The following is a 12,069-nucleotide window of genomic DNA, read 5'->3' as shown; positions in this document are numbered from 1 at the left end:
AATAAACAGTCTAAACTGCTCTTACCTCATCTATAATTGGCTTTAGTGTAACTTGCAGATAATGCATCCCTGCCAGTTTCATTGTCTCATCAATGCACTTGGAAGTTAATGAGTTTCCTCTGAAAATGGTGTTTGGATCTCTGGAAGTGAACAATTTTCTGTAATTTAGTCTCTTTGTAATAAACTGCTAACATGCAGAAATAGAAGCAGTGAAAGGTGATGGAAATATGTTTTCAACACACAAACAAAAATTCCTTTCAACACCAGCCTGTCAGTAAATGCAGTCATGTAGCATTTAGTGCACTCCCAGGTTGTAACAGAAAAGCAGCAGTCATATTAAGTCCTGAGGGACCAAAGATCATCTTTTTTGTATTAGAATAGTGTGTAGAAGCCTCAGTGCACCATCCGAACACATGGCAACAATGCAGGCTCAAATCAAAAGGGTTTGCAATACCAGTGAGGCAAGCTGCACCTGCTTTCACACGCTACTGAACAGCATTAATTTCAGTAAGGGAAGGAGGGGGTGACTCAAGTCTTGCAACAACACTGGACATTACAAGTGACCTCCTACAAAATATGTACGTTTAAACTGGAAGAGAGATGAAAACACCAGCTCCAATGACACAGCCATCCTTTCTGGCTTCCAGCACTGTTCTGTGATAATACCGTTAAACATAGTTCAGATCCCAATTCTGGGCAAAGAACTGCATGGATAGCTGATGCTCTGCAGACTTTCGTATCTTCCTGAACGACCCGCCTCCACAGAATTCTTCTTGTACCAGACACGGCTACTGCAATTTGTTAAGACTACCTATTTGCACTGTCACATGCACTTTTTTTAAAGTATTACTTGCATTTTGAGAATGCAATTGAAAATTACATATTCAATTAATTTTGCACATGCAATTCCTTGCATATCAATTTCAGTTATGCAGACATGTACGTAATCAACACTACCATCTACACCTGTATGATCAAAAACTGTGCCTACGGACAGCAGATCAAACTTGGATATGAACTCATACGTTACAGGATGAATTACTTTGCTGGATTTTATTTATTTTTTAAATAAAGAAGTAAGCTCCCTGCCTGTTACAAACACCTGAAAGTCTTGAAAACACATATTTGCTGTCTTATCACAGGAATGTGACTGACTACAGAGCAGCAAATTTCCTCATACTGTATCAACCAAACTGTTTCTGCCAACCTTCAGCATAGAAAAATACACCTGCCTACATGAGGAAAAACACTCTAAGACTCTGAAAAAAGCCAACCCATACAAAGACTTTATTTGGTACCGAGGAACTGTTACTTTAGAGTTAATATCTGCCATTCCCCTTGGTTCCCAATCATCTCTGCTACTGTCAGTCAAGAGCACGGTTAAGCAGGCACAAGGCTTGTTGCAACGTATGTTCTTTAGGACCTGCTTGGTGGAAATGCTGTATCTTACATTGCTAAACTGTCAGCACACCAGTAAGTCAAACAAGGGACTTATAAAAAGTGATAAAAGATTCTGTTTTCTGCCATCCACTGCCAGATCCAATCCCATCTTCGTTCCTCAGACCTCTAATTGGAAAGATTAGTCACACAGCTTGCCTTAAATATTCATGTCTAGGAAGAAACTTGCCTTTTGTTTTGAACAAATTCAGCAAACACTTCTACTCAGCACTAGATGGCTTATTAGCACACTATAAAGCTGAGATGATTTCATATGAACAGTTGAAGATAACGTAGAATTTTAAAGTTATCATCAAACAATCAAGACAGAGAACACACAAAATCCCTGCTCTCAGACCTTAAAACAGTTTTGCAAGTAGACCTTGCAAAACACGATGGGAATTCCTCCTCAAACCAAGCACAACAGATTTTCAGAGCTTCTGTAAAAAACTCTGACACCAGCTGGGAAGAACAGGAGCAACTCCAACAGTTTCTTTTGAAATTGCATACAGTTCCAGAAACTGAGTGGAAGATCCTAACACTAGCCAACACAGAGTAGGTATGTTAATAGCAAGTGGTTCAGTGGTACTTACTGAGTTCTCTTCACTTCAGCGTTCGCAATGGCACTTATGAAAGGCACAATTCTGCCATAGTGTAAGAAAAGCCTGACAAGAGGTATGGCTGCTTCCTGTTTTTCTCTGCAAACTTCACCCAAAATGTGTGCAGCTGATGCTGAAACAGGCTGAACAGCGGAAAGAAATAAAACCTTTGAGAGATCATTATAGCACAAGCATAATTCCCTTCTTTTCCCCTTAGCTCCTTGGTACATAACCCCACAAAACAGTTGCAGCAGCCAGTTACTTAAACATGCCTGTACATAACACGGTTGGGCCTCACATCCTGGTTTTTGTTGGCTTTAAGTTTTGATCACAAGAGGGCAGCAATTTAAAAACTATTGCGCTACGGTATTTTTCCCTCATTTTTAATAGCCAACTTTTCACTGAATGTGACTGTTGCCTGGGAAGCAACCGAAGAGGAAGAACTCTAAACCTTCTCATTTTCAAGTCCCAGTAAGAACAGAACCCAGTTCTTGTACTGAAACAAACAAACAAACAACCCCAAATCCAAACCAACTGCTAAAACTATACACAATGGCAGATGTGGTCCATCCCTCTCACATTTCAGAGTTAGTTCTTGGTTTGGGGTTGTTTTGTTTTTGTCATTTTGTTTTGTTTTTAAATTGTACAAGTAAACCTGTTCCTCTCTAGTAAAGGAAAACCAATCGATCAAACTTTAGTTTACTTTGCATTTTCCTATGTAAAATTAGAAAGCCACAGAGAATATGCTGCTTTTTAAAACCACTGGTGTTCCTGGGTGTGCCTTCACCCACCATACTGTAGGCAGATAAAGATCTTTTCTGCAAGGACAGAAAACAAGTATGAAGGATATGCAGAGCTTAACAAGACCCTCGCATGGAAGAAGGAAGATGATGAATATTCTGGTAGTTACACACCTATGGTGCCAACAAGATTGTAACCAACGTTCAGGGAGACCCCTGTGAGGATGATCCATAGGTAAACAACCAGCAGTGCAAGCAAATTACCTCAACATCTGCAGATTTTAGCAGGAGATCTCTAAGTGGACTGTAATAGTCTGAGGAAAAAACATGGTCCTCAGTGTAAACCACATTTAACCTTAAGGAACCAAGGTCATCAGGTTTCAAAGACTTGTTTCCATTATCTCTGGGCTGCAGGAAATACCTGATATGCAAAGAAAAAAAGACAAAGTTTGTGCTGAAACACAAAATTATCTCAGGCTATACATGAACATATAGAAAAGCTAAAGATACACACAACCTCTATATACCTATCACATTTCTTGAGAGTTCTGACTCAGATTTTTTTAATCATGTTTGCCAGTCTATTTTGCACCAACTGCAACGTGGAAAGTTCTGAACATTAAGATTTATGTATGATATATAAAAAAATCACATATTCATAAAATTATACCATTGCTCCTGAACTGCAGTAAATAATATCATGGAGTCAAAGTATTAGAACTCCCACACACAACAGAGAGGCAGACTGAAATCTCTAATCATATCATCACAACTTCTTGTTCTTACATTTGCTAGGATTATTCTGGCTTGCTTACAAAAAAAAAATTAGATACAAATTAAATCCATTTAAACTTTATCACATAGCAGTAATTATTCAAAGACTTCACAGAAGACATATGTTTCTACTTATACACTCCAAAAGAAAAATGTCAAGTACCATGCTTCATAAGAGCTAGACTGTCGGAGAAATTTCAAAGGAAGCCTCAGTTCTCCTAGAAACTCGTCTCCAAACTTCAAGTTACTGGCATTCCAAAGATCAACTCTGTAATAAAAACATAATTTTAGGAAATTCCTCATAAATAAACACATAGATGGATAGAAATTTGTTTTCAATTCCGCACCCCCCCCCCCCCCCCCCCCCCCCCCAAGCCCATGAGTTATAAAGTTCCAAAACTGTACTATATGGGTTTCCCAGCAGTCAAGAGACAACGTTGGATCTCTGGAGTCTTGCAATTCACCTCCATTAAACAGCACCAAAAATCACCTAGACTACCTTTTCCTCATTTGTATTGTTTCCAAATACCGATACTGATAAAGATCCAGGGGCTCTCTGGATATCCCAGATAATGAAAAATACAGATAAAATGAAGACCAGAGGAAAAAACTGCACAGACATTTAAGGACTCCACACTTCTAGTCTCAGCCTTGTCTGGATTTATCAGCAGCATAAGCAGCAGCATTACAGACTGAGGCTGAATTTCCTCACAGTCCTTCCCCTCCTCTAGCTTCTGGGAAGAATCACTTGTCAAGCTTACAAATCTGTTGCACCTAAGGTATTTCTGTACAGATACTCAGAAACTTTACCACCCTATAACGTGTGCATTGTCTGAAATCTACACAATTTCCAGCACTCTGTCCCTCACACATGGAAGTTCTGGTATGGCTGACTAGATGACACTTCCTTCCCTTTCATGTGCTCTTTAACACTAGGATGTAAAACAACTGCACTGAGATTCGGAGTAGAAGTACTGGCATCTAACTTGGCCGTTGTGGATAAATGCTGCAATACCCACCTCAGAGTAAGGATTTCAAACTCTAGGACAGATGTTTCTGTACATATTTTAAGGTTTCCTTTGTGAGGCACTTTCATTTTAAAACAAGCTCAACTAAAAATGGGCCTTAAGCTTGGGGAAAAAAAGCTATATGCAGAAAATATACAGGTTTTTGAATAACTGAGACTTTTAGGAGAACTGTAACTGTAATTTGGGTAAGGTGCAAAGTCATCTAATTATGGACATATTTACACCACCTTCCTAGTCTCCAGCAAGTCACAGTAGGCTTGTCAAGGAATGAGGCTTGATAGTCCTGCTAAAGGTTTACCTTACCTTATGCAAGTGCAGAGGACGTCACTTCCAAATCCCCTGAGCCCTGTATCTCTCAACAGAGTCTCATGCATCAAGTTTCATATGCTAGACATACCAACAGCTCACACTGCAGGTCTACTGGTTTAAGTTCTTCAAACTCTGATATTTTGAGAGTATTTCTGCAGGGCAACAATTCCCCACAAGGAAAAATCTCTGAGAACTCTACCTTCTCTCCTCTTTCTCCATATCAGGTTCATTACTATCTTACTAATTCAAATGGCTCAGATGCAGATTCAGGAGGAGATGGAATCTTTAGAAGCTTATTTACACAGAGTCAAACTTAGCATTTACCAAGTATTTACAGGCTCCTGGTTTCTAGTTTATCCAAATTTTTTCAAGACGCACACTACCAATAACACTTTCAAACACACACAGCCTCACACACTTCCAAAGGCTGTACCAGTACAGCAACTTCAGTTACAGAAAACAAACAAACAAACAAAAAAAGACACCCCAACAACCTAAAAAAACCAAACCCACAGTATAAAGACTCTGCAGGAGAGGAACTAAGAACTCAAGGTAGATCTCACACTACACAATAAGCAAAGCAGGCATGCAAATTCTGACATTATTGTTTTGGATGCTTGGAGCAAAAAGAATAAGCAGCATTAAAAAACATATTATACACCAACCCGAGCGTCTAACAGATTACTGTTTCCCAAGCTTTTTAAAAGGCAAAAGCATGGCAAGTGTTATTCTGAAATGGTCAGACTCTAGTCACAGAAAGAAAAAAAGAACAACAGAGAGGGGGAGGAGAAACAATGAATTTCACCAGAACATCTGGTCCTTTAGTGTTGATATGCCCTGCCTCAACTTCCTACACCCACTCAGAAAAGAGCAACTTTCATAGCTGTAGAGAAAAACCATGAGAGACTGAGCCTCCTCTGTACCCTGTGGAATGGTATTTTCTCAGGAGGGAAAAAGAAAACAAACCCCCGAACCCATTAATTGTGCGATCCAGCTAGAGGGCACGGGGGCAATCCAACTCTGACTGAACAGGCCGAAGGAAGAGAGGGGGGGGTGGGAGGGGGGCCCGAGATGGAAACAAAAACACTCTGTCCTGTATGGGACAAACCCTCCGAGCAAAGAGTTTGCCGGACGAAAACTAACTCTTTATCTACTTTCATTTATTATTTACGTGCTTAAGCTTTTCCCAACTACTAATTTACAAGCCTCACACAGTGCTGTGGTACCACAGTAACAGGCTACATGAACCAGCAGCTGAGTGTCAAAGCAGAGGGTAATATGGCAGCCCTCCTCCATCATTACCATAAATGCATCTTCCCTGTTTGGAGTAAGTATTGTTCTTCCTGCCTTGTCTCCCCTCTTTTGCTTACTGCCAGCCCTGTTTGTGAAGGCCCTAGGGACTATTTAGAGAGAGAAGCCCTCCCTGCTTCTCCAGCAGGGACACCTGGGGAGAAAGGGGCGGAAGGGAGGCCACCATTCTTCCTCAACCCTTCTTCCTCCAAATCCTAGAGAGTACAGGAGAGGGGAAATACCACGTCACTTGATGTGGATACAGCAGTTTTCACCTACTGTGCATCCCCATCACCAGGCGGCCTAAATCTCTAAGTTTCAAGTCTGTGATGGTACCCCACACGTGGTATCTCAAAGCTTTGCACCCCCTATTGATTCCTCCCCACTCTTTCTATTCACCCATTCCCACAGACATTGTTGACAGGCCTCAGCAAGTTTTAAGACAGTAGTAAGTCAAGGGGTTGTTTTGGTTTTGAAATCAGAGCTGCTTCTTTCCTGTGCAATGGGTCATACCCAGCCTCACAAGAACGCTGCCATTCTGCCTTCCCTTGCCTGTCTGGCGGGGAAAAGAGAAGGGAAACTGCCTCACCCCAGAGAAACTCTGAACTCAAGAGTTTCCTTTCAGGGAAGGAGGACCTTATCTGGGTTACCAAAATTAAGCGATGAAAAAAAAAAAAAACAGATCCTTCAACTGAGAGCATCACAGAGCTCCTGAGCTCTCTTGGGAAACTGAGGGAGGGAGGGAAGGGGAACCCAGACAGAAAAATCTGAGCTTAACGGCAAATGCACATTAGCATACACGCACACATGATACCAAGGAAAGTAATGACCATCTCTCCCACAGCAGAACTGTCACAAATTCAGATATGATCTACAGGACCATGCAGGTAAATGAACAGACACAGTCATGGAAGATTCCTCTTGAGTTATCAACATTGAAACCATGCTCATCATTTTGAAAGAAGAGTCTACTACAAAGGTGCACAGCTTTGGAAGACAAATTCGTTAGTGGAAAATGTTCTCACCTAATCTCCATTTTGTCAACTTCATCAACATCTTCAATATCAAAATGGGATTTCTTGTTGTAGCTACTGGGTCTTGTAACCTAATAAAAAAGAGGAATCTTTAACAAATTGAACTGATACAAAAGCATTTCTGAGTTACTTATACAAAGCTCTGGAAGACTGCTGTCATCTACTATCAACAGTGTCTTCAGTCCTGGTTCTGAAAACATTCATGCATGGCAACAAACCTGTTGACTGAACAGACTCCTCACTATACAGAAGCAGTAACAACCATATTCAAGAATAACTACATACACCACACTTTATTTATCAGAGAAAGGATTTCTTTAATATTACTACAGTACTCTGAGTTTAGCATAGGTAGAAAATAATGGGAAGATAGCTGCAAGTGTAGAGCATTAGCAAAAGAAAGCTTTTGTACAAACATTTCTTAAAATTTCTTTTCTAGCAAGATTTAAAAAAAAAAAGACTTTGATATTTGTATTTTTTCAGAGCGTGTCAGAAACTTGAGAACAAGGCCACCCCACCCAGCTGAAACCACAGCAGGAACTGATCAAACGCAAGTGCGTATGATGTGTGGGTTCAGCTCCTGGTTGCACACAGAAGCTCAACCTTATTGTAGGTTTAAATACTCTTGTGGCTTAATGCTTCCCACTCACAAAAACTGGCTTTTATTGTAACTTTGACTACTTGGTTTTGTACTGTACGTCAGATGAGGATGGTACAAACAAGGGAGGCAAAGATGTAGGTGCACAGAAAGAGAGAAACCAAAGAATCTTCAGCATGTGACGTGTAACAGTCTTGTGTGTGTGACCACTGGCTCCATTTTCCAGGTGATTAGCAGCATTGGAGACCAAATGCTCTAGCCTATAATTGAATCAAATGCACCTGTGAGGCTAACATCATGATTTAAATAAATCATATAACTTCAGCAGCTCAGCACAAATTTTCTCACCCTGCTATTGCAACCATCTTCACTGTGGCTTCAAGAAATCATCCTACTTAATTGAAAATGATTTACTTTTCTTTTACCATTGTGAAGCTGATGGTGTAGTTCTGAATAGGGAAGTAAACTTCAGTTTTTATTACCTGTAAGACATGAGTTGTTATAAAAAGTCACAGCATAAGTGTACTCAAAAGGGCTGTGCCATAAGTGAAACACTTTTCTGAGAAGTTTTGCTGGAGCCTGTATGCACAAGGTCTGTCTGTTCGCTTGTGTGACTGCTTAGTGTGCAGATTAAACTAAATGCTGGAAAGATAGCTCTATGAGGTCCATCAGTTCCAAGGATGGAATTAGGTATTAGGGAACTGTCAGCCCACAGTGCCCAGCAAGCTGCCCTGTACCATTTTACAAGAAAGGGTGTAAAACTCTGCCTAAAGACAGGGACTGACATGGCAAAGCTGACAAGCTCTTTATCAGTTGCCCTTTTTTTTTTTTCCAGCACATGCAGGTTTGCAGACAGGTCCCCAGCACTATCTTATTCAGTTCCCGTAAGAGGGAGATTTTCCTGTAGCTCCGAGCCCCTTCACCGTGCTGCAGCTGGAGTGGTGGTGAAAACGGCTCCAAACCATCAGGTGCAAGTTTCGCTCGTAGCACCCTTTAAATAAGCCCTTAGATTTCTCAAACCGATCATAAGCTATTTTCCATTTAGCACCTTAAACCTACGTGACTTTGTTGTAGAAAGGAAAGCATCTCTTCACTGACGTTTTACAGATTTCTCTTCTTCCTTGGAGTCCTGGCCAATTGCTGTGCTAGCAGACTGCAGGAAAGCTGAGGAAGCTGTTTGGAAGCAGTAAATGACATGTCTGTCAACAGCCCGAATCTGTGCAGCTCCACAGGAATCGGGTTAGCTACAGGCCTGCCCACATCTCGTTAGTGAATGCATTTCCCAGTCGTAGCAGTGCTGCTGAACCTTGTCCCTTGGAGACACTGAGCCTGGTCTGTACTAACTACTCAAGATGACATAAATTTATGATGGCTCTGTCTGCGCTGGGGGTAGGATTATTCTGGCTGATTCGGATACTGCCCAAGCTCTGTTCTTACCCATACAGAAACCCTTTTACTCCAACTTAGAAGAACAATACTTGCGTGCAACCTGGCTCTTAGGATAAAGTCAAGCTAAGCAAGCCACGCGCCCCCTTCCACAACTCCGCTTGGAAGGTGCTTTCTGTTTCTCTCCTTCCTCTCCCCGTCTGGCACCACCTGCCAAGTTCAGTGTTTAAACACCAAATGTTCACTGCTCCTGCAGCACACAGAAGGCAGAGGAATCAGACAGGTGAAGCTCTGTGGTAGACAGGCTGAATTCCTCAATTAGGCTCATTAAAAAGCTCTCGCTGTCAGACACCTCCACAACCGCCTACATTAAGAATGAGGAAGCCCCTTCTGGTTTATCTACATAGAGCATCCCTCCCGTGTCACTGCCAAAGGCTGCAGCTCTGGGCAAGGTGACAGACTGAAATCCTGAGCACAGCCAGCACAGTGGGTTTCAGTACTCAGTGCCATGGGATCTCTCCCACCCCACCCACGCCGGTGCAGCACCTCCGTAGCTGCACGCAGTCAGGCATGAAGGCTCACCGCTAGCCAAAGGTAAGGCTGCAGTGAACTTACACCCTAGGAAGAGATTTGATGGATTACCAGAGGAAAGATTACCTGAGATAGCTTCCCTGGCCAACCTGCAGGGCTTCCACCCAGATGGGTGGTGAGAAAGCGCTCCTGCCAACAAAGAACTTGAGTATCTGTTCCTCCAATCTAAATGTCACAGCAACAAGAGCACACTGCTGCTGGTATGGCAGACTTCAGATCGGTTGGTACAACTGTCACAGTAGTCTGCAGAGCAAGGAGGATGACAGCAGTAAGACCCCTGACTGGCACTGCAAGAAGGATGCCTGTACTTCAGATCTGCATGACGCAGCAGCACGCTCTCCTCACATCTCCTTTCTGACACGGGTGCCTGTGTCCCCGAAGTGGCTCTAGAAATCACATCCCTAGGTGTCCTTCCTATGCCAGCAACAACTTCTGATGAGGATGTAACATGGATGATGCAAGACACACGAACGAAAAGGGCTTTCCAGTGATACGCCAGCTGCATTGTCCTGTTCTGGCTTTTCACTCAGTTATGCCAGATATGTTTTTGAGGTATCTATCAAAATAGAACAGTTCAGCATAGACCAAGACTAAAATGTCCAAGAGGAAAAGAGAAAGATACACATACTTTGCAGACAGAATGAAAAATTGCAAATTATAAACACATGCACATATACATACGGACACACCACAATTACTGCTACTTTTGCCAAAAGAACCAAAATGAGCACTTTTATGAGTTATACTTTGTCTTAACTGGACTCGTTGAAAATATTCTGTGTTAAATAAAGCTTAGAGGTTTCACCCACTGGTATTGCAGCAGACTGGTAGACAGCTGAAACATCCAGTTTTAAATACGTTTTTCCTCTACTGCATTCCCATGAGATAACCTTCCTCCCATTGTTTGGGGAAGAAGGGTGGAACAGCTACAAAACCACAGGCTAAAAAAGCATACATATATGCACACGTCTTTTTAAAATCCCATTCTTAACTGTCCTTTTTCAAAACCCATCTGGGCTGAGTTTTGATCAAGTGCAAAGCCTGCTGCTCAGGAGAAGTGCCCACCTTCAAGCTTCTCCTTCGGAGCACCTGGGCTGAAGCAACACCGTGCTGCCTCAGCAGGCAGCCAGTCTGATCCTGGATACTTCTTTCCCCTGTGCTGTGCTTTCAAACAGCCTTCAAAGAAGACAGCTGGCACACCATGGAACAGGATGCCGTGCCAACTATCTACAGTGTAGTATTTCAGCTTATCACCCGTTCCTTTGAAATACCAACCTCAAAATAAAACACTTCATCAAAATGGGGATTGTTGGTCTTCTTTTTAACTTTAGTCTTTTTGGCTTCCGATCTGAATAAAGGAAAGAAAAAGAGTGTGAGAAAACATTAGCAGAAGTGCGATCCCAGAACAGAGCCACCGAGGAACACATTTGATAAAGCCAGAATGCCATGTGCCTCCAGCACAGCAAGGCACACACACTCGCACACGTTTAAGGGAGAGATTCACTGCATGCCTATTTCTCTCAAGTGGCACTAATCACAGTTTGCTATCCTTTCTTAAACTAGGTCCTTGAACCCTGATTTTATCACTTTCTTGATCCAGCAGCATCTTACAACTGTACAAAGTGATTTGCAGGAATGGGGCTTTGACCAGCAATATCTGGGGGGGGGAAAGTGAACACAAGAATTTCTCATACCCTAAAACCACAGGAGACGTAAGGACTGATGGAGATATTTCTGTATTGTCTATTTTATAATCTTGGCCTGAGGAATCAATGCATGCTTTTCAGTGGTGTTAAACCAATCAGGAAAAAAAAATTGATTTTCTCAGCAAAAAATGAAGTTTTTCAAAGGAACAGTTCAGCATACAAGTACTTCAAGCCTTTTTTTTTTTTTTTAGCTTTACTTTCTGTAAGCTTAAGAAGCCGTATTTTAATTGCTATATATCACTCATCCCCTGCAGACCCACCATCTCCTAGTAAACATTATCAGTGTAAACATCAGTGCTGAGCAGAAGCCTCTAATTCCTATTGTTCTGCAGGAACGACACATGGCAGACCTCCCTCAAACCACTCACTGCGGAAGAGGCCTGACAACATTTAGCACTGCCCGTCCATTCCTCTCTGGGCAGCAGCATCCACCTGTGTCTGCAGTTTAGAATACAGAAATCTAACTGCTTGGTATAGGGCTAAGGGCAGCCAATGTGCTTCACATCGGCCAGTCAACAGCTCTTTGATGATTTCCAAATGCTATGAACCTATCCTTGATTTGTTCTAGATACCTACA

The 12,069-nt window shown here is 42.0% G+C and overlaps 1 protein-coding gene across 6 annotated transcripts in view; it reads right to left on the bottom strand.

The window, feature by feature from the left end:
- Window positions 1-12,069, bottom strand: part of RASA3 (RAS p21 protein activator 3) — a 123,040-nt gene that overhangs the window by 17,827 nt on the left and 93,144 nt on the right. For all 6 annotated transcript variants that reach the window (XM_035565576.1, XM_050708340.1, XM_050708341.1 and 3 more), the window contains 6 exons: window positions 11,062-11,134; window positions 7,203-7,282; window positions 3,714-3,818; window positions 3,041-3,197; window positions 2,031-2,179; window positions 26-140 (listed from right to left, as the gene is read on the bottom strand). In XM_035565576.1, the coding sequence (XP_035421469.1) occupies window positions 26-140; window positions 2,031-2,179; window positions 3,041-3,197; window positions 3,714-3,818; window positions 7,203-7,282; window positions 11,062-11,134 (679 nt within the window). The remainder of the gene's footprint in view (window positions 1-25; window positions 141-2,030; window positions 2,180-3,040; window positions 3,198-3,713; window positions 3,819-7,202; window positions 7,283-11,061; window positions 11,135-12,069) is intronic.

Source organism: Cygnus atratus, chromosome 1, assembly GCF_013377495.2.
Source record: "Cygnus atratus isolate AKBS03 ecotype Queensland, Australia chromosome 1, CAtr_DNAZoo_HiC_assembly, whole genome shotgun sequence".
Classification (NCBI taxonomy): Eukaryota; Metazoa; Chordata; class Aves; order Anseriformes; family Anatidae; genus Cygnus; species Cygnus atratus.
This window is presented reverse-complemented; position numbering and strand designations above follow the sequence as displayed.